At 45.7% G+C, this 23287-nt stretch overlaps 1 protein-coding gene and 1 non-coding gene across 7 annotated transcripts in view; one reads left to right on the forward strand and one right to left on the reverse strand.

Moving 5' to 3' along the window:
* Zcchc17 (zinc finger CCHC-type containing 17) overlaps positions 1-23287 on the reverse strand; it is a 41792-nt gene that overhangs the window by 7492 nt on the left and 11013 nt on the right. For 3 of the 6 annotated variants that reach the window (NM_001395613.1, NM_001109267.2, XM_087550657.1), the window contains 4 exons: positions 12936-13036; positions 11118-11209; positions 5549-5649; positions 3311-3456 (listed from right to left, as the gene is read on the reverse strand). In NM_001395613.1, the coding sequence (NP_001382542.1) occupies positions 3311-3456; positions 5549-5649; positions 11118-11209; positions 12936-13016 (420 nt within the window). In that variant the 5' untranslated portion in view covers positions 13017-13036. Of the gene's footprint in view, positions 1-1596; positions 2465-2973; positions 3457-5548; positions 5650-11117; positions 11210-12935; positions 13037-23287 lie in introns of those variants that run through there. The other 3 variants (XR_015620008.1, NM_001395614.1, NR_172648.1) reach the window with 3 other exon arrangements.
* On the forward strand, positions 16654-16756 carry LOC120103233 (U6 spliceosomal RNA). Its single transcript, XR_015621503.1, has one exon. It is a non-coding gene; the product is annotated as a U6 spliceosomal RNA (small nuclear RNA).

Here is a 23287-nt window from a genome sequence, read left to right on the forward strand (position 1 = left end):
CTTACACAGCCAGCCACAGCGCCCAAGGACCTCAACCGAGGCTTGAAAGACTCAACCCAAAGTCTCAGGTACTAGGGAGAGCCCAGGTCAGGGACATGGAGAGAATACAAGTCAGTGACTTTCATGCTACGGGGCTAAGTCGTCCATCAGTATAATGCACCCTTTCCCTTACCTACACAATGGCAAATCCAATTGGGAGGGTGCTCCTGAGTGAAAAGATCATGTCAGAGCCTTCACTCCGAGAGCTTGCAAGCTCGACACAAAAGGACCACTTAACAAATTTCAAAAGCTGAGTATGGGGGCTCAGCTGCAATCCCAGCACTTAGCACGCTGAGGCCAGGGAACCACTGAAAGCTTAAAGCCAGCCGGGCTGCAGAGTGAAAATCAATCTTTTCTTTTAAAAGATGTATCTATTTATTCTACATATGTGAGCACACTGTCACTGTCTTCAGACACACCAGAAGAGGGCACCAGAGCTCACTACAGGTGGTTGTGAGCCACCATGTGGTTGCTGGGAATTGAACTCAGGACCTCTGGAAGAGCAGTCAGTGCTCTTAACCCCTGAGCCATCTCTCCAGCCTGAAAATCAATCTTAAAAAACACCAAAAAAGCTGGGTGTGGAGGTGCACACCCGTGATCCCAGCACTTAGGAGGGATCTCTGGTGAGTTTGAGGACAGCCTGGTCTACAAATGAGTTCCAAAGCAAACTAGGACTACACAGTGAGAGAACCCGCTCTCCCTACCTCTGAACAGGAACCACACAGAACAAAACAAAACAGAACTCAATAACCAATCACAGAAACATCCTGCAAGTTACGGAAACAACTATTGGCGGACCGAACTATAGCACAGTTCTTTACATCTCTGCACGGAACATCACCCATCACAGCCACCGTCTGTACACAACACAACCTGCTTATGACTCACTAAGCTCTAAGCAGTAAAAGGACAACTCCAGGGACAGAAGCTCCCGCAAACTCATGGGAGCAGGCAAGGGCATCCGGGAAGACGGTTTGATAAAATCTATCTAGAATCTTAACCGTCCTTATCTACCTACCTACCTACCTACCTACCTACCTACCTACCTACCTACCTACCTATCTATCTATCTATTTTATTTAGTGTGAGTTGTTTTGCCTACATGTGGGCAGCCTGGTGCCCATGAAGGTTAGAAGGAGGCATCGAACCCCCTGGAACTGGAGTTGTGAATGGTTGTGAACCACCATGTGGGTGCTGGGAATTGAACCCAGGTCCTCTGTAATAGCAACAAGTGCTCTTAACCACAGAGCCATCTCTCCAACCCCAAAAGCCCTCAAGTCTTCAATATCTTTCTGTTGCTGTTGTTTTCTTTTGTTCCCTTTAGTTTCCCTTTGAGACAAGGTCTCTCTATGTAGACTGGCTGTTCTCTAACTCATGGCCCACCAGGCTTTTTTTCTAAAACAGAGAGATAGTCTGCAGCCCCAAAATGCCTGGAGCTCACTCTGCATCCTATGCTGCCCCGCCCTGTGGCCATCCACTCTCCTCTGCCTCCTGAGTGCTGAGATTACCCGTGTGAGCAATCAGCCTGGCTCCCTTGACTCAGCAAATTTTTTTTTTAAAGCTTTATTCTTGCTGTTTTTCTAAAGACTGTGTTTAATGTATCTATGTATGTCTGTGAGTTAGGGCAGAGGCCAGAGCTGTCAGACTCCTCTGGGGTCAGAGATACAGGCGGTTGGAGCAGACAGAGGACACGAGAGCTGGAAACTGAACTTGGGTGCTCTGGGTCCAAGCTCTTATCCAATGACTCATCTCTCCAGACCCCTCCCTCTTCTGAGAAGATCAATTTATTTCTATTTCATGTATGGGTCTCTGCTTGCACGTACATGCATGCAGTGCCCTTGGAGGCCAGAAGAGGGTGTCGGATCCCCTACAACTGGAGTTCCGGGTGGTCGTTAGCCACCATGGGTACTGGCAGCTGAAGCCATGTGCTCTGCAGGGCAGCCAGTGCCCTGCACTACTGAGCCTCAACTCAGTAAGCTTAACCCAGGAACATACGTGAGGAGGCATAGCCTGGAGGTGAAGATAAGTATCTAATAACAATGAAATAAATTAATGACTATATCTAAGCACAGAGGCGTAATTAGGAAGAGGATCAAGAGTTTAGGGCATCCTTGGCTATCTAGCAAGTTGGAGCCAGTCTGAGCTACAAGAGAACCTGTCTCACAAATAACCCAATCAATCAATCAATCAATCAATCAATGCTCATAGTCATAGCATAAAACTTTATGTGGCTTTTTTGTTTGCTTGTCTTTTTGTTTTAATTTTTAAAGAAAGATAGAGTTATTTGTTTGTTTATCTATCTATTTATTTATTTAATATATGTGAGTACCCCGTAGCTGTCTTCAGACACAGCAGAAGAGGGCATCAGATCCCATTACAGATGGTTGTGAGCCACCATGTGGTTGCTGGGATTTGAACTCAGGACCTCTGGAAGAGCAGTCAGTGCTCTTAACCGCTGAGCCATCTCTCCAGACCCCTTGTTTTGCTTTTTAAGACAAGATAGCCTTGGCTGGCCTGGAACTCTTGGGATCTCTTTTACATGGCTTTTTTTTTTTTCTTTTTTCTTTTTTTCGGAGCTGGGGACCACCCAGGGCCTTGCATTTGCTAGGCAAGCACTCTACCACTGAGCTAAATTCCCAACCCCTATTACATAGCTTTTAACATCAAGCTCTTAAAGACCACTTAAGAGTACTTAACAAGGGGCTGGAGGGGTTGGGGATTTAGCTCAGTGGTAGAGCGCTTGCCTAGGAAGCGCAAGGCCCTGGGTTCGGTCCCCAGCTCCGAAAAAAAGAACCAAAAAAAAAAAAAAAAAAAACAAAACAAAAAAAAAAAAAAAAAAAACAAGGGGCTGGAGAGATGGCTGAGTGGTTAAGAGCATTGACTGCTCTTCCAGAGGTCCTGAGTTCAATTCCCAGCACCCACATGGAGACTCACAAATATCAGCAATGGGATATAACCCCCTCTTCTGGTGTCCATGAAGACAGAGCACTCATATACAAAAATAAATAAATCTTAAAACCATAAGAAAAGTGAAAAAGTACAAACCAAACTACACCTACAGTGACTGTGCTTTTGTACTCTATGCATTTGTATAACCATCTACTTACGCCATAGGCCAGGAGAAAGATCAGAATGTGCCAAAACTGCCAATACAATTCTCTCTGAAAAAATTATGAGGGCTTGCTTTCACACTTTTCTCTACTTCTAAATGCTTACGAAAAGCATTAGAGACCTACAAAACTGAGACACACAGCAGCAAGCCAGCCCTTACCTTCTTTCTCTTCCTGGAAGAATTCTTTGTGGGATCAGGTTTCTCAAGGCCTTCTGCCTTTGCTTCCTCTTTTTCCTCTTCCTCTTCAGGGACCAGAGAATACTTGGTTCCGCCTGGCTGCATGAAGCAGTCCTTTGCAAAGTGGCCTGTGGAAAAGAACACAGGTCAGAGAGGGAAGAGGCACTCCCCTCTGAAGGCGATGCTTCCTGGGGGCTCAAACATTGCTTGCTGAGTTTATCTGGGGCAGTGTTTCTGCCACCTCAAGGTGGCAATGCTCACTCAACCGGAGCCAGGCGAGCAGCTGGAGTTAAGAGCTGTGAGAGTCTCGGGTGCAGCTTTGGAAGTGGCAGAAGGTACAAGCAAGCAGAGCAAGGCGGCTTATGCTGCCCTCCCTCTCCCTTAGCAATGGGGCTTATTAATGTTTAAAGATCTATTTTGAAACTCGTTCCTGACAATGAAGGGCTGCTCCAGAGAGCAGAATGCTTAAGAGAGGGAACAGAGCAGCAGGGCAAATCCTAAAGGAAGAGAGCTGGCGATACGTGGACACTCACATCCAAGCCAGCACAGAGACAGGCACAGACACCTAGGGTGCCTAAGAATTCACAGACCACAACCCAGCCTCAGGTACCGAGACCTAGAGTTAAGCAGCTCAGGGTCACACAGCAGCAAAGCCAACAGTTAGCTCAGGCTGGATGTCTCCCTGCCTTGGGCTGCTTTTGATGCACCAAAGCCAACCACCTTCAACCTGACCTTTGCTGGGTCAAATTCTACTTCTTCTTGTTCTTCTTGCTCTGTGGAGCAACAGGTGGATACAAGTAAGGTGCTCCACTGAGCTGTGGGATTAAGGAGGGTCCCTTTTTTGTTGTCTTTGAAGAAGAGCTGGGGTTTTTTTTTTTAATTATGCATGTATATACATGCATACACATGTGTGGGTATGTGCATACGGGCGCAGGTGCCCAAGGAGACCAGAAGCGGGCATCTGAGTCCCTGGAGCTACAGGAAGGTCTACACAGCTCATTTCAAGAGGAGGAAAGAAGTTCATGAGGAACTACAGAGCTAAGGGTAATGTTTGTACCCTGAGCCCACAAGTTAGATGGGGTCTGGAAAGGGGACACGGCAGCTTTCTAAATATCAGGAATGCCGCCACCATCTCCTCAAGGGGATGGCTTCCCTCACTGCTACATTCTCCTCCTCTTTTCATTAATAAAAGTAGGGGCTTATAAAACCCCACAAACGCAGGGCTGGAGAGATGGCTCAGCAGTTAAGAGCTCTGGCTACTCTTCCAGGGGACCCAGATTCTATTCCCAGCACCAACATGGCAGCTCACAACTGTCTGTAACTTCAGGTGCAGCAGATCCAATATCCTCACACAGACATGCATGCATGTAAAAACAGCAATGCACATTTAAAAAAGACCCTCATAAGGGGTTGGGGATTTAGCTCAGTGGTAGAGCGTTTGCCTAGCAAGCGCAAGGCCCTGGGTTCGGTCCCCAACTCCGAAAAAAAAGGAAAAAAAAAAAAAGACCCTCATCAATTCAACCAGAACACAGATCTGCTGCCATCACTGCCAAAAATGGACAAAGCAACTCTGACCCTCTTCTCTCCATGGCTCCTTTCTCCCTCTCTTCCCTCACCACTCCCCCATGTTCCTGGCCGGCCTCTTCTTTTCTCTCTCTCTCCACTCTTTCTTTGCCTCTACTCCCTTCTCAACTCCCCTTCCCATGCCCCTAAATAAACTCTATTCCACACTAAAAATGAATAAATTAGTAAAACTGAACAAAGCATGACAGATGGAAACTCGGGATGGGAGGTGACAAATTGAGGTCACTTTGCAAACGAGAAGATGGCAATCTCTCTCATTATAGCTCCAAGAGGGGAAGTCACGCTGAAAAGCTTTTAATATTTGAGTAAGACTAGAAGAAACCTAAGGAAATAGAGCCAAAAGCAAGTGGCAATCCTCTATCTCTGTTACAAAAAGGGCACTCACTCTCTTAAGAATTCTGAACTTAATTCTGAGCTAAAGAGGAGGAAGAAAGGGTCTAATTTAGATCCGTAGGGAATCTCAAGGCACTTCATTCTACAGAAGAGCAACCATGCTTGGAGACAAGTGTGTCGGAGGACCCTGTGAGTGAGTGCAGCCAGCAGCTGCCTGAAGAAGGCACGAGCTACACTAACCCAGTCTCCTTCAGCCAGCAGAGCGTCCTCAAGGAGAGGAGAGAGAAAGGTTGGCTTCCCTACCTTTGCAGCCACACTTCTTGCAGGTCGTGTTCAGGACGGCCTCAAGGGTGATCTTCTGCCCAGTGTAGTCCTGGAAGGATCGCCTGCGCCTCTCTTCTTGCCTGTAATGAAAGACATCCTGACCACTGGTGCTTTGCAGAGAAGTGGTCAGATAGATTACAGCGCGCTACTGTGCGCTGGTTTTGTTTTGTTTTTGAACAAGAAAAAGGAAAAGAGAAGTGTTGGACAGAACGAGACAATGGAACAGCTCCCTCTTTTACTTTTCTCATTTAGAATGAGGCTTTGAATGAACATTATGAATGAGACCAGCTTTCCTTGCAATAATACACAGGGAAGATATTTGAAAGTATAATTGCCAGGCAGTGGTGGCGCGCACCTTTAATCCTAGCACTCTGGAGGGAGAGGCAGGTGAATCTCTAAATTCAAGGCCAGCCTGGGCTACAGGGTGAGTTCCAGGACAGCCAGGAACACAGAGAAACCCTGTCTCCAGAAAAAAGAAAGGAAAGAGAGAAAGACACAAGACACAAGACACAAAAAGAGAGAGAGAGAATAATTTCTCACCATGGGAAAACACCCTACAGACCCTATCAGATCACTCGAGGATTTAAAAGACCTTTACAGGATTTCTACAAACCAAGGCTGAGCTCCTGGGAGACCTTGGTTTTGGGGCTTTCAGTTGGTTTCTCCACTCCTTTTCCAGCTCCCTCTTCATTTTCCCTAGGACCTGGTAAAGAGCTAATTCTACCTTTCATAGGAGCCGAGTGCCTCTCCTTAGACAGATCCGCTCTGTAATGCCCCTCCCCCCGCCTCCACAATGCAAGTTCCAAGGCTCCCTTCCCTCTTCCAAGGCCTCTCCCCCAGCTCCTGGGCCACTGTTGCCACAGTTACAGTTGTTTACATTCCTATCACACTGTTAGTGAGCATGAGCTCCTATAGAAAAGGCACACACACTTACAGTAAGCATACAGCTCGTCTAGTTTCTAGTATGAACTTTCCCTCCCATATAGCCAACACCGGGACTGATAACAGCAGAAATCTCATGCTTGTTCCTAGTTCGGCGTATTCCCAGAGTGACCACCATTCTAGCTTCCAAAAGCATAAAATCACTTTTCCTTTTACAGTAGCTGGCGGTGCATCGGTTATGTGATACAGCCCTATAATCCCGGACTGGGGAGGTTAAGGAGGAGTTTCATAAGGTCAAGACCAGCCTGAGCAATTTAGCAAGGAGCCATCTTAAAATAAAAGTACTAAAGTACCTGGGATGTTATGTTAACTTGGGGTTAAGAATAGATATCTAACACACAAAAATCCCCAGTTTCAAACCAAAAGGTACATACACACACAGAGACACACAGAGACACACAGACACACACATACACACACAGATACACACACTCATAGATACACACACACATACACACACACAGACACACACACAGAGACAGACAGACACACAGACACACACACACACAGATACACACACTCATAGATACACACACACATACACACACACAGACACACACACAGAGACAGACAGACACACAGTTACACACACACTCATAGACACACACACACACACACACACACACACACACGCGATACTTCCTGTATAATTTTGTTGTTTGTGAAACTCATCTGCATCGCTGTCTATAGTTGTGAGTCATTATTCTCATTGGTATATGATATTATTTTGCTGATGGCAAAGACAGGCTGACTTTGACCTCACAGAATCCCATGTACCTCTGCTAGAACTGAAGGCACATGCCACCATGTCAGAGCAAAATACGGTTACTAAACATTTTTAAGTGTGGATATGACTACAGAATTACTGACCCACCCCATCTAACACCCATCAATGAACTGCTGGAGTGCATGAAGGCACTGATTCTACAGATCCAAAACTACAGGTTCTCCATGACACAGGGCGCCAACAGCACATCCGAGAGGAGTCCCAGGGATCCAGTGTTGACAAGGCAGCAGAAGCCAGAGGCCTCCAATGAGGCCAAACAATCACTACAAAGAACACTGCAAGGAAGAAGTGTGGGCAAAGGGTGACACACTACAGCTTCCAGAACAAGGTTTCTTTTTTCCTTTCTGTTGCGGAGGAAATTGCAAGAGTGGAGGGTGGGTACAAGGGGCTAGGGCAGACCAGTGGGACTGGGGTGCATGATGTGAAATTCACAAAGAACCAAGAAAAAGTGAAAAAGCTAAATTTCATGGGGCTAGAGAGATGGCTCAGAGGATAAGAGCATGTGCTGTTCTTCCAAAGGACTGAGGTTCGAATCCCAACACCCAAACAACTCACAGCCATCTCTAACTTTAATTCCAAGGGATCAGACACCCTCTACTGGACTTCGAGGGCACTACACACACGTGGTGCATACATACATGCAGACAAAACACCTACACTGATCTAAAAAAAGAAAAGAAAACCGAAAAAGAACTAGATCTCCCTTGTTTGTACACCGGAAACACTGGGCTTGAGCTGGGCTTCCTCCATGCAAGGCAAATGCGGCACCGCCCCCCAGCCTCCTCTTCGCTTTGCATTTTGAGACAAGGTGCTCACTAAGCTGCTGCCCCATCAAACCTAGTTCTGAAATTTTACTTAATTTTCATTAATTTACATTTAAACGGCCCCATGTTTATTCGTAGCTACCCAAGTGGATACTGCAGACAAGCATATAATTTAAGTTCTGAAAATGTCTGCACGAATGTCTGGCCTTTGCCCTAGAAGAATCTAAGTGCACAAAGAGTCAATTTTCTGGTATGAATTAAAGAACTGGGCCCTTTCACACCACAGTAGTCTGAATAACAAAAGCCAAGACAGGCATCTGAGAACACAGGGCTTCAGGTGTCCTTGTTTGAAGAGGCCTGGGCTGCAGCCGGATGAAGAACATCCTCCTTCTAATCCCACTCTGGGATTTAACACGCTACATGTCCAATCAGACCTCCCACGGCACAAGTGTCATGGGCCAGCTCACCCCCCATCCCCCTGCCACTGTGCCAGTTAGACAGCATCACAGCTCACCTCACCAGTACCTGAGACACAGAGGCAGGAGGATCTCTGAGTTCAAAGCTAGCCTGCTCTACAAAGCGAGTTCTAGGACAGCCAGGGCTATACAGAAACACACTATCTCTAAAAAAATAAATAAATAAAATAAAATAAAATAAAATAAAAATCTGCTCAAGATCATACAGTAGTCTGAGAAGAACTAAGTCTGGATTGATGTCTAATTCTAGCGTCTGCGACCCTTCCATTCCAGGCTGCTTTCCTGGATGTGCCCACAGTATATACAAGCTTAGCCCCTTGGCTCCTACTAGAAAATCTCTTTACAGAGACACAGTCTGCAAACAGAAAGCCTTTTCCTTCTTATCCTTCTTTCTGTCCTCTTACTTGTTCTATGGTTTACCATTGTAAGGTTAGCTTTGAGAAATCCACAACTTTTTTAAGTGAGTCTGCAGAGCACGGGATTCTTCCGAGAAAAGGTAAGTTTGTTACAATGTAATCAGCAAATGCCAGGCTTTCCCATTTCTGAGCTGAGCTATGAAAGATTACCACTGTAACTGAAGTGTTTTACAAATACGCAGACCCACGAGCACATCATTATTTAGCAACTAAACTACAAAACTATGGAAGGCTAAGTCCCATGCAGTGGCTAGAGGTACCCTGTGCTGAGCAGGATCTGTACTTTAACCCTGGTCCTGCACAAGAGTATCTGACCGCACTATTTGCTACACAGTCACGGATTACTTATCTCCAGCTACACAGTAGGAATATGAAGTGACACAGAAGGCCACACTTACCTTACAGGCTACTGTGTGCATCACAGGCTTGAGGTCCACCTGCCTTATGTCCAGTACACACACCTTTCCCATGAGCACTACCTCCCTACTTTTCAGATAAAATTCCTTCACAGCTGAAGCAATTTCTCTCAGGATGAGAAATATGAGGGCTTCAAATTGTTCTCTGCAGTGAAGATCTCATTCAAATTATATTCATTACTCTTTCTGTTTGTGTTCCCAAGCCAGGATCTCACTGTGTAGCTCAGGCTAGCCTTTAACTACATATCCTCTTGCCTTAGTCCACCAAATACTCAGATTATAGGAATGTGTCACCATCTCTGGTTATTTCTTAATCAATAATATCACTGCCAGAGAGGAAGAACAAGATGCTTAACACCAAAATCAACAAATAATAATGTGGTTTACTTAAAGATAAATGTGTGATTTCGTTAACTTGCTTGAAACACTAGAAAGTTACTAAGCCCCTCAAGGGTTGGGAGTAGATGTACAGCTTTACAGCACTGGGTCTCTCCGTCCACCTTTGTGTGGGGTTCAGAGACTGAACTCAGATTGGCAGGTTTCCTCAGCAAAGGCCTTTCCCTGGTGAGCCTCCCCCAGCGAGGGCTCTCAAGGATTAGGCAGATTCTGGCTAGAAATTCAATAAAGAACCAGACACATTGGCTTTTAATGCCAGCAGCTGGGAGGCAGAGGCAGGTCCATCTGGGTCTACACAGTAAGTTTCACAACAGCCAATGCGAATGTTAAGAGACCCTGTCTTGGGGCTGGAGAGATGGCTCAGCGGTTAAGAGCACCCAACTACTCGTCCTGAGTTCAATTCCCAGCAACCACATGGTGGCTCATAACCGTCTGTAAAGAGATCCGATGCCCTCTTCTGGTGTGTCTGAAGACAGCTGCAGTGTACTTATATATAATAAATGAATAAATCTTTAAAAGAGAGAGACCCTGTCTTAATGACAACAACGGCAACAATAACAAATCACTGAAGGGACAAGGTAATGTCAGTGTCCCTGGAATCGGAATATTCCCTCCAGGGTACACAGAGAGACACTCTCCAAAAACACACACCTTTTCCCATGAAACAAAACACAAGCATTTGCCATACAGGTCTGAGGAGCTGAGGTCTACCCCTGAGACCTGAACGGGAGCAGGAAAAGAACTGTTTCCACAAGTTGTCCCCACATATGGTGCCTCCAATAAAGAAATGAATGGTTTTTTATTTTTTATTTTTAAATGAAATACAGGATTTGAGTCAGATAGCAAGCTTCCTGGATCTCCAGACTCCACCCTTAGATCAAGGGACAACCTTCCACTCTGAAGTAGAAGGCGCTATGTTCAAAGATGTGGGAACCTAATACCACCGTCTCTACCTTTCCTCAGAGCCAATGTAGAAGCCTCTCAGGAGAGGCAGTGGCCGCACCTCATGAGCTGTTGACAGACAGGGTGGAGACAAGAAAGAGGAGACAGAGAACAAAACTGCTGAAAAGACACCCCGATGCCAGATCCCTGTGTGAGCCGCTCCTCTCCAGCTCCACACAGCAGGCTGCGTGGGTGGCATCCAGAAATCCAGCATGTGGGAATGGAAGGTAAGACACTGAGATGTGAGGCCACCCAGGCTATACAGAGAGGCCCTGCCTAAAAACTCTCAAGGAACACGGTCCCACCTATAAAGCCTGAGGACATCTGCCCTGCAGCGGCAGCAGCCCAGCCTATTCTAGCTTACTGCCGTCTGGACTTGTGGGTTTCAGCTCTCCAACCCTTTACCTACTCAATGATAACGTTGTTGGGGTCGAGGTCTTTCCCAGTTCCTTGGTTGACAACTTTCATGGACAGAGACACTTTTATTCTATCATTTTTCATCTGAAAAAGACAAAAAAAGAGTCACCAAAATCTCTGTGTGTGTGTGTGTGTGTGTGTGTGTGTGTGTGTGTGTGTGTGTGTGTGTGTGTGTGTGTGTAAGGGAGTATTCATGTCAGTGCATGTGTGTTCAGAAGCCAAAGGCTACCCTGGATCATTCCTCTGGAACCCCTACATTGTTCTTTGAGAACTAGAAGCCCTCCTCTGCCCCCCCATTCAGCCAGGGACCAGCAAGTCCCTGGGGTCCTCTCTGCACCTTCTCAGCACTGGGGTTACAGGAGCACACCACTACACCTAGCCTTCAACTCAGGTGGTGGTGTAAGTGAACTCAGGTCTTCATGCTTGCACGGCAAGCATATACCAGCCGATCTATGTTCCCAAGCCTCCAAAGCCCTTGAATACCTGACCACTGATCTGTAACACCTCAGAGTCCAACTTGTAAATATCAGAGCAAACACTAACCTTAAATTGACTAAGAACAGGGGTTGGGGTCGGGTGGGGGGTATATAAGAAGTAAAAAGGGCAGATGTAATTAATGGCTGAAGAGATATAGGAAATGATCTTCATCCATTCCTATCCTGGAGGTAAAACAGAGGACAGGGGCCAGCGAGATGGCTCAGTGGGTGAAGGTGTGTGCTGCCAAGCCTGACAACATGAGTTCAATCCCCGAGTTCACAGGGTGCAGGGAGAAAAGAGACTCCAGCAAGCTGTACTCTGGTCTCCAAACACAGTGTGACCTGCATGTGGGGCTAGGCAGACAGACAGAAGACATACACACTTTCCTGCCTCAGCCTCCTGGATGCTGAAGTAACCATACCATACTCAGCCCTGGCTCTGTCTTAGAGCTTCAGACCCTAACACGTCAAAGCTGTCAACTGTTTTCAGCTTCCTGGTAGTGTCCCTGGCTTTCTGCCTGCCGTTCCCTGGTTAACCTCAGAAAGCACGCATTCTCGTGCCTGCGCTGCCCATCCACTGTGTGTCCCAAACTCTAGGAGAAATGTGTGTCCTTTTCCCTCAGGCCCAAGATGAAGTGCATGTGGCAAGTGCTGTCTGAAGCTATGCTAAAGAGTAAATCTCCTTTCGCTCTTTTCTGAGCCTCAGGAGGAGAGTTCTATGAACACACACTCCCGCACCACATTTCTATACTTTGCATTATTTCTCCCAAGTCTGCAGGACAGACAACTAGAAGATTCGAACTCAAGACAAATGACTGGGACAAGATTTACAAATAAGGACGTTAGCCAACATGAACATTCACATGCTCACAATCACAGAGTCCCAGTAAAACCTCACCTCGAGGGGCTGGAGAGATGGCTCAGTGGTTAAGAGCACTGACTGCCCTTCCAAAGGTCCTGAGTTCAATTCCCAGCAACCACATGGTGGCTCACAACCATCTGTAATGGAATCTGATGCCCTTTTCCGGTGTCTCTGTGGACAGCTACAGTGTACTTATATATAATAAATAAATAAATCTTTTTTTTTCCCCCGGAGCTGAGGAGTGAGCCCAGGGCCCTGTGCTTGCTAGGCAAGTGCTCTACCACTGAGCTAAATCCCCAACCCCAATAAATCTTTAAAAAACCAAATACCTCACCACCAGCACTCACACACCATCATGGAGTCCCAGTAAAACCTCACCACAAGCACTCACACGCTCACCATCATGGAGTCCCAGTAAAACCTCAGCTTGTTATAAACCTTTCAGACCACATGAAGGTACAGAAAACTTTACCTCTCGGCCAATAAGCTTCACCCACACTTTGTCTCCAACATCTACTATCTCAGAAGGCTTATCCACTCGACAAGACGACATGTGAGTTCGATGGACCAGACCTGAGATGAGAAAGAAAAACACACATTTATACTCTGAGTGCATGGGTAGGAAAGATAGGAGCTAGGGAATACAGGAACATCCTGATGAACATTTTATATAGATTAACACTACAAGCTAAAACAATTTAAGATCACCCTTTAACCTAGTCAACCAACCAACCAACACTTTAAATTTTACTTTATGTGTATAGGTGTTTTGCCTGCAAACATGGTTGTACATCATGTGTGTGGCTACTGCCCAAAGAGGCCAGAAGAGGGTGCTAGACCTCTTGGAACTGGCATTACAGACAGCTGCAAGCTGCCATGTGGGTGCTGGGAATCAAATCTTGGCCCTCTGGAAGCATAGTGAGTGTTCTAAACCACTAAGCTGTCTCTTCAGCCCCAATAAACGCTGGTTCAACAACTCCCTGGCTAGAGAAGAGTTCAGCAGTAGAATGTGCTTAGTTTGTACTAGGCTGGGGGCTCGATTCCTAGCACCAAGGGATAGGAGGAAAAGTAAAAATACGTAATAAAATGACAGCAACCACAAGAATATTGAATTGAGTTTTGTTTTCTGCCCAGGATTGAAACAGAGCCCTGTAAATGCTAGATGGGCATTCTACCACTGAGCTTATACCCCCAACCCCTGAAAAGATTTCTTCTTAACTGTGTGGATATGTGTCTACATGCCAGGAGTGTCTGTGTATCTGTCTTTAAAGAGGCCAGAGGGGGACATCAGAGCCCCAGGAGCTGGAGTTACAGGCAGTGGTGAGCAGCCAACATGGGAGCTGGGAAACAAACTCTGGTCCTCTGCAGGGCAGCAACTGCGCTCAACTGCTGAGCCATCTCTCCAGCCGCACTCATACAGTGTAGATAGAAATACAGTTGGTGGGGTTGGGGATTTAGCTCAGTGGTAGAGCGCTTGCCTAGGAAGCACAAGGTCCCCAGCTCCGAAAAAAAGAACCAAAAAAAAAAAAAAAAAAAAGAAATACAGTTGGTAAAATTCTTTAAAAGCCAAGGCTTCCTTCTGTGGTGTCAATCCTTTATCCTTCTATCCACATGCCAGGCAAATGCTTCTACCTCTGGCCAAGGCATTCATACCTTTGCTAGAAGATTATCTGGAATTGTTCCCAAAGAGAAAACATCAAAAGAGGTAAAACACCCATGGGCAAAAGCATTGGAGGTATTAATATCTATGAATGCTAAAAATGTAAGAACTGTAGCCTGCTGCTGCTGCTGGTGATGGTGGTAGTGACAGCAGCAGCATGCGCCTTTTATCCCAGTACCTAGGAGGGAGAGCAAAGTGGATTCTCTGAGTTCCAGGCCAGCCCATCTACAAAGGGAGATTAGGATTACACAGAGAAACCCTGACTAGAAAATAAAAAAAAACAAAAACAAAAAACTAAGAATTGGGTATATAAAAATGGCTTGGCAGTAAGAGCATTTATTTCCTGGAGAGATGGTTCAGTGGTCGAGAGCACTGGCTGCTCTTCCAGACCCTGGTTCAACTGCCAGCACCCACATGGCAGCTCACAATTGTCTCCAGCTCCAGTGCCAGGGGATCCAACACCCTCGAACAGACATGCATGAGAAACGCATTCTGTGCATCCATGCAATGCACAAAAAGTACAATTAAAAGAGAGAGCACGTGATCTTGCAAAGGTGGGTTTGAGTCCCAGTACCCACACGCTGGCTCACAAACACTAACTCCAGTTCCTAGGAGACCCATGCTTTCTCCTGACTTCTGAAGGCACCAGATATGTACATGTTCTCCATACATGCAGGCAAAAGACTTACTTGAATAAAATAAAACAATAAATAAATATAAGAAAAATTGTACACAGTGGTTAATACATGTTAGTCCAATACTTGAAAATTTAAGATAGGAGGATCACAAATTTGAGGCTAGCCTGGTCTACATAATGAATCCAAGACAGCCTGGGTTAGAGACTGAAACCCAATTTCAAAATGAAGTGAACAACACATTCCAAATTCACTTAATAGCTAATAATTGGGAAACATTTTGGCAAACAATGGTAAATCTGTCAAGTAGAAAAGAAGGCAACCATTTAAATTAGTTACAGAAAATAATTACAGTTGATGTTAAGTGAAAAAAAAATACAAAAAGTACTTTTTAAAAACCGGTCTCACTATGTAGCCTTGGCTACAGGTCTCAGCTACAGGTCTGTGCCACATACCTGGCAAAGTACTTTCAACAGTAAACTGACAAAGTGTTTACAAGACAATAACCAATACTGGTGAGAATAGAAAAATAAGGAACATTATTAAGTTAGAACTAACTTTCAGAAGTTATTTAACAATAACTATCAAAACCGAGGAGTCTGGGGCAGGGAGAGAAGGTAGCACAGGCATACACTTGCCTAAATGTATGTCCTGAGTTTGATCTCCAGCACCACAAAAATAAAGTTTAAATCTTAAAAAAAGTATTAACTGTGGCTGGGCATAGAGGTACACAGCTCTTGGGAGGTAGAAGCAAGTGGATCTCTGTCGGTTCAAGGTCTACATAGTGAGTTCCAGGTCTGCCTAGGTTATAGAGAGAGACTTGTCTCAAAACATGAAGCACACTGGGCAGTGGCACTCAGGAGGCAGAAGCAGGCAGAGCTCTGAGTTCAAGGCCAGCCTGGTCTACAGAGTGAGTTCCAGGACAGTCAGGGCTACACAGAAAAACCCTGTCTTGAAAAACCAGAACAACAATAGCAGCAATGATAACAACCCCACAACACAAAAACAACTAACACGCTCTTAACCACCAAGCCCCTTAAATAATTTTAAAATACCCCCTTCCTGACTGTTGAAGGTGAATTCCTTCAGAGAACAACCTTCTTTCTATATCCCAAGGAAATCCCCTGCAGTGGGCACAGGACAGAGTCTAGTCAATCAAGGAACTCCACCCTCCTGACCACAGACATTGGCTGTTTGGTGGAGACACAAGGAACCACTTAGCCAATCAATCATCCATCTCAAAAACACAGCTACCAACTACAAACTGCTGTAAACACACAGCCTGACCAGTAGGTGTCAGGAGTCTGCCAGGGAAAAGGAAAGAGCAGATGAAGTCTAGAGGCATAAACTGGGCTAAATCATCTAATCCAAGCTCGTGGGAGAGAGGTCAGAGCTTGAGGCTATGAATGGACAGCCCTTCTTTAAAAGCAAAACAAAACACAAACACCTGATACATCTGGTACTAACGGAGGAAGAAACTAGAAGTCCTTGGCAATATCAGTCAAAAACACATGTCTGCCCCTTCGCACCAGTCCTGGCTATCGATCTCGCCATAACTACTTCTAGGAATCCAGCCTAAGAAAATAACCAGGCTGCATTGTGCTGTGCACTCAGGCTGACCTTTGACCATGCAGACTCATGTACTTGCCTTAGTCGCCTGAGTGGCTGGGGCAGCTACTGATCCAGGCTGCCATGCTGGCACAACGCATCATGCCAGGAGAATCTAGAAGCAAACTAACACCCAATGCGAGCAATTACATCAGCCCTGGGCTGTCGCCAGAAGAGCCAGCCAAACATGCCAGTGATTTATTTCATAGTAAAAATGTGTGCAGAACTGTGTATATCCAGCATTTTCCACGACAAAATAAAAGTACAATCCAAAGTTACATAGCGTAGTGCTCGCTTCGGCAGCACATATACTAAAATTGGAATGATACAGAGAAGATTAGCAAAGTTACACAGCGTGACTATAAATGCCTAAAGGTGAATCTTTAAAATGCTAGTTACTCGCGCTTGCCTAGGAAGCGTAAGGCCCTGGGTTCGGTCCCCAGCTCCGAAAAAAAGACCAAAAAAAAAAAAAAAAAAAAATGCTAGTTACTCAAAAAATGCTAACAGGGGATATAGCGTCTGTGCTGGGCAGATTTCTGTCAACTTAACACCAGCTAGAGTCATCTGGGAAGAGGGCACCTCAACAAGAAAATGTCCCTAACACACTGACTTAAGGAACCGGGCAGGTGGTCCTGGATGCTGTAAGAGAGTGGGCTGAGCGAGCGGTAAGCAGCACTCCTCCATGGCCTCTGCTTCAGTTTCTGCTCCAGGTTCCCTCGGCTGATAGAATGTGATCTGAGAGATGTAGGCTGAAGTAAACCCTTTCCTGGCAGGGTGGTAGCACATGTACTTGGAAGGAAGAGTCAGGTGGATCTTGGAGTTCGAGGCCAGCCTAGACTACATAGTGAGTTCCAGGACAGCCAGGGCTACACAGAGAAACCCTGTCTCAAACAAACAAACAAACAAACAAACAAACCCACTCAAAACCCCATTTCCTCCCTAAGTGCTTTTGCTTTGTTAAAGCAATTTACAGACACCTACTCTGTTACTCATTTTCAGATATTTTATAATGAAGAATATTTGGAGATTTATTTCTAGAGAAGATGAAAATAAGTAACTGCTTTAAAGCATAAGCCAGAAATTATGTCTAAAATAAACCGCCTTCTCTAGTCAATTGAGAGGTTTCTTAGCTTTGTTTTTGAGACAGGTTCTCACTGTGTAAGCCAAGCTGGCCTCAAAGTTGTGAGGCCTGACTGAGACTCTCAGTCTGACACTTGTGGACCAGCACTATCTCATCTGGCTGCCAGAGTCTTTTCCTCTCTAACTAACTTGCATGCACACACGCAAGTGTCTGTATATGCTTGAAATTCAACACATTTATCCCTTGTATTAGAAGCTCCTGTTTTCTTCATCTGTGGCCAATGGGTCTCTTACATCTAAGACAGATCAATCAGTAGATTGACACTTCTTCTCCAAAAAGCCTCCTGTGTAAGTATATAGATAAGATGGTTTTAATTAGGCCACATATAATTTCCAAACTGAGCATAATTCATGCATCCAGGGTTTTTAATCGCCAACCATGATGACGTATTGAGCAGTCTTGCCTAACTGTAAAGTCTGAGGAGCAAATTCAGATGCCCTGAAGTAAAGGGAAGCCTCACAGTGGGACTTTTTTGACTACAATAGTCCTCTGACAATTGAAACTCCTTCCATTCCTCTATCATTAATGTATAATGTAAGGGAAATTAATGTGCCTAGGACATCCAACAGAACATTGTATTCCCTCCCTAGAACTAAAAGCCTACTTACTGAAAGCCACAAGGAAATATTAGCAATTAAACAGCAAGGCCTTCTCTCACCAAGCATGCAGCGTTTCTTTCTTTTTTGTTTTGTTTGTTTGAGGCAGGGTTTCTCTGTGTAGCCCTGGCTGTCCTGGAACTCACTCTGTAGCCCAGAATGACCTTGACCTCAGCGATCCACCTGCCTCCGCCTCCCACATGCTGGGGCAAAGGAGTGTGCCCAGTAGCTCATCACTCTACTCTGGCAGATTCTCCAAGTGCAGACAGCAGACACAGAAACATTTTACTTCCCTCCCAGACTGAATCCTGAGGCGAGTACTGTTTCACTGAGCTTTACTCTCAGCTTCTGTGTCTAGATTCCTGACATGAAGCTATAAATGCCCAAAGGGCATATCAAATCTATCGTCATGTTCAATAAATCCAACATGACACTTAACAGAATGAGTCCCAACTGAATGTCTGTCAGCACAAGAAGAAAATAACACAACCCTGACACTTGAGAGAGAGAGAGAGAGAGAGAGAGAGAGAGAGAGAGAGAGAGAAGCATGAGCGCCTAGAATGTTCCCCATTGTTTTAGGCTCAGCATTAATCTCTTTCACTGTTTCCACTGGTAAGAGAACATAAGGCAAACTTGCCAATCCACAGATACGTTTGGCAAAAGGAACACTCTGCCTTATCTCTGGGCTACGTTCCCTCTCTAGCCTGTCCGGAGTCGTCTCCAGTGAATAGCATGTGATAATAATACTGGCAGAGAAGTTAATGCTTCCGTGCCCTTATAGTCAAACATTCACTAAGAGGATACTACAGGTAAAAGTGGATCGGAGGATGAATGAAAGACAGTCAATCAAATAACCAGGTCCTAAAATATGCAAATCATCCCCATTTTACAGGTGAGGAAACTAAAGACTCAAAAATCAAGTGATTTTCTCAAGTCAAGAAGCTAGTAAATGACTGAGCTGGGAATTGAATTCATGTGTTTATGTAACAAGACTCATGGCTTGTATATCTCAGGCACTGTCCTAGGCCTGAGTCATCCGAGCAGCTTAGGTGAATTCAAGGCAGTCTTCATTACCTTCCTTACACACTGCTTAACTTCCTTCTGTTATGTAGTCGGATAGGGCTCCACTGTTACTATGACAGCTGCAAGCAATATAGCTATTTTACATTTAATGGTTAAAACAAAAACCAGCAGCTACAGCACTGGACTGCAGACATGGTAACATATGAAACATAAAGATACATTGGGCTGGGTAGACTGGCATTTACCCATAATCCTGTCATCTAGGAACCTAATGCAGAAGGATTATTGTAAGTGCTAGCCCAAGATATAGTGTGAGAACTTGCCTCAAAAGATTAAAAATGGCAGCAAGCTGGCTCAGCAGCTAACTGATTGCAAGCCTGAGGACCCGGTTCAATCCCTGGAACCAACACACAAAAAGCCAACTGCAGTGGCTCATGTCTATAATTCCAGCACTATCAGGGGAGTTGCCTGGAAGCTCACAGGCAGCCAGCCTGGAGTATACAACCAGGCAGAAATAAGAGGCAGCATCACTAATGTGGAAAAAGAGAACTGACTCTCGAAAACTGTCCTCTGACATCCACATGTGCACTGTGACACCCATGTATGCCAACGATAATAATAAAACCTGAAAATACGTGTGTGTGTGTGTGTGTGTGTGTGTGTGTGTGTGTGTGTGTACTGTTTTGGTCTTTGTCCTTGTTTCCAGCAAAGAATCCATAAAACATGATTATCTGAGTAACAGGACTATGTTTTACTAGTTTTAAGAAGCCCCCTTTGATCATACCCGAGTTTATGCCAGCAAGGTGACATAGTCTCTGGCTGTGGTGGTCACAGGAAGAATCCAATAATGAGAGGCCAGGAACACTCAGTGCCATCCATCCAACTCCCAGAGCCAGGAATGTAGGAGGAGTGGGGAGCAAGTGGCCTTCAGAACAGTCCCTGCACGTATCTGTCACACAACAGTCCCTGCACGTATCTGTCTACACAACAGTCCCTGCACATATCTGAGTACACAGCAGTCCCTGAACGCATCCATGCAGCTCATGCGTTGGCACAGAGTATGGCACTGCTGGAGAGAGCAGACTTCACAAGTGCCTTCGCCCCACTCCACTAACCTCCGCTGTTTGTTTGTTCCTGAACTGCACTTACTGTAAACCAGCAAGGGTGAACGAACGCTCTGATGAGTTATGTGAACTTTTACTATGGTGTTTTGTTTGTTTGTGACAGGGGCTTGCAGAATAGCTTTGGCTGGAACTCAGACCTGTCTGCCTCTGCCTCCTCCTAAGGGCTGGGAGTGAAGGAGTGCTTCACTTACCCTGCTCATTTTTTAAACAGAGTTCCATGTAGCCCAGGTTAGGTTGGCCTCCAATTCATTATGTAGCAAGGCTGGCCTGATTTCTGATCTCTCTGCCTTTATTTCCCATGTGCTGGAATTATAGGTGAACACAATACCTGATCTACATTAATTACCAAACTTAAGTAGGGGGTCATGGACACCTCCAAGTTAGACTGGCTGGTCCTCTTTAGGGGTACCTGAGAGATGGCAATCTCGTGGGACAGAATCCCTTTAACAATTGGACCTGATATCAAGTCAAGGTTGATATGTCAGAACAGAACTGAGAGTTGTTGAATATCTTGTTGGTATCCAAAAAAGTGAAAAATCTGGTTTGTGTGACACAACTACTGAGAACAAATCTCTAACATTACAACCAGCACACTGAGTTCTATTGAGCAACACCGCAGAGGCGAGGTTAGGGCCACGGAGAGGGTTCAGTGGGTAAGGCAATTGCCACCATCCTGACGGCCTGAGGTCAAACCCAGAGCCCACACGGTAGAGGGAGAGTACCTCCAAGTTATGATCTGACTCCCACACAAGTGTATGGCATGTCCTCAAGGCCCCCCCATTCACACACACAAAACGAGTGAATGTTTAAAAAAAAAAAAAAAAGAAAGACTAGTTTTGACCTGAATATCAGGAAGGTATCTTTAACTTGATAGCGGTTAAAGGATTCTACGAACGGACTCTGAGAAAGTAATTCAAATTAGCACCTCCCTAAAAGACAGACGCTACGTTCTGACCAGACCAGTTAACTCATGCTCGCATCCTCCAAGGCCACACCTAATGATGTCCCTCTTTGGAGAAGCTAGACACGCTGTAGCGAAGTCGTCTGCCCAGTTATCCAGCATACCTACATAGGACGTTAGGATCAGAGCTCAGATGCCCGCCTAATTATCTGGCTTCCTGAGCTCTCGCTGCGCGTCTGACACAGCTGTCAGCCCGACAGATGCACTTGTCAGCTGTCAGCCACTATCACAGGTATGGTCTGACAGGGAACAGCCACGAGTGAGGTGAAAACTGACTGCTGAAAGGTAGCAGGCTTTTCCTCTCCACACTGTCCCCAAAGTGTCACATAAATGCCCACACGAAATTGGCACCAGCAGCCGTGGCGAGCACACTAACGAGAAAATCTGTCTTTAGGCAGGAAGAGGCATGAGTCCTGAGGTTGGGATGAGCTCCACCTTCCCAGTCCCAGCCGACATAAAACCCGGAACTTAACTACAGACTGCTGCCTGCCAGCCTGAAGACCACAGGCAAGCCACTAAACGCAAGGATGAAATGTGCCACACAGTTGTCACCGAGGCTAATGGAGCCACAGATCTGCAGCTTTCTGACAGAAAAAAACTATGAAAGACTCCAAAGGCTGAAAAATCCCTCTCCTCTGTACTTCCTCTCGCAAGCCAACTCCCCACAGGAGGCCTGTGGGAGGAATGTGTTCAATAGTTTCTGAAAGGACAGTCATTTAAAACACAGAGACGGTGCACTCTTTAAAGGGGTGAAAGGGGAAGGGAGGGAATGCCCACGAATGCTCTGCGACTGGTTTTAAATTCTTATTATTTTAGATTCTTCCCACGTCAGTAAACTGAGATCTGCCTTGCTTCATGTTTGCTTTTTTTTGTGGTTGATTTTTGAGTTTTTGGGACAGAGCCTCTCACTACAGCTTTGGAGGGCCAGGAACTTACTGAGATCCCCCTGCCTGTGTTTCCTGAATGCTAAGATTAAAAGTGTATGCTACCATGCCAACCTTTTAGTTTTTACTGGTTTGCTTTTATTATGTTTTTACTAATTGTATGGGTGTGACGGGGACACACGTGGAGGTCTGAGAACTTGCAAGAGTCAATTCTCTCCTTCTACCACATGGGGGCAGCACTTTGAACTCAGGTCCTCTGACTCTCCATGACAGGTATCTTTACCTACTGAGCCTGCTCCTGTTTCTGTGGCCTGGTCTCATGGCAGGAGCTGGTCTCACACTCAAGTGCGATACTCCCATAATAGACCCCGGAGAGCTGGAAAAATTAAAGGCATAAGTGGGGCTGGGGATTTAGCTCAGTGGTAGAGCGCTTACCTAGGAAGCGCAAGGCCCTGGGTTCGGTCCCCAGCTCCGAAAAAAAAAAAAAAAAAAAAAAAAAAGAACCAAAAAGGCATAAGCTATGACGTGCAGTTTTTAATCACGTGGTCCTCACTAGCTCCAAGTTCAGTCCTCCTGCATTCATCTCTCCTAGGCTACCATGGGATGCTCCATGGTACGCGGCAAGATTCATTTTTCATTTCTTCATTCTATTGTCTCCGAGATCAGCCTACTTTTGTGTTTCCAGGTGTGTGTGTGTGTGTGTGTGTGTAAGTGCACATGTGCATGCAGGAGCCACAGTAGGACATCAGATGTCTTCCTCTGGCACCCTCTGCTGTCGTGTGTGCCCTTAGTCAGTGTCTCTCACTGAACATGATGGGCAGGGCAGCCAGTGAGCTCTCAGGATCCACTGTCTCTGCCTTCCAGTGCTGGGGTTACAACAATGGATGCCGGGCCTGGCTGTTTATGTGAGTGCTGGGGAGTGAACACAATTCCTCGTGTTCTCAGAGCCATCTCCTTAGCTCCTTTGTTGTTGTGATTTTAACTTTTGAGACAGAGCCTCACTCTGTAGTCTTTGGTTGCTCTCGAACTTGTGGCATCCCTCCTTCCTCTGCTTCCTGGGTGCTGAGTTACAAGCTTGAGCCACCACATACGGCTAAAATGCTTCTCCAGTCTCTTCTAAAAACAAACATCAATCTGGTGCTCAGTTAACAGAGGCTGGTAAGCCTAAGATCAAGGCATGCACGCAATGCGC

The sequence above is a fragment of the Rattus norvegicus genome, chromosome 5, assembly GCF_021556685.1.
Source record: "Rattus norvegicus strain SHRSP/BbbUtx chromosome 5, alternate assembly SHRSP_T2T, whole genome shotgun sequence".
NCBI classification, from domain to species: Eukaryota; Metazoa; Chordata; class Mammalia; order Rodentia; family Muridae; genus Rattus; species Rattus norvegicus.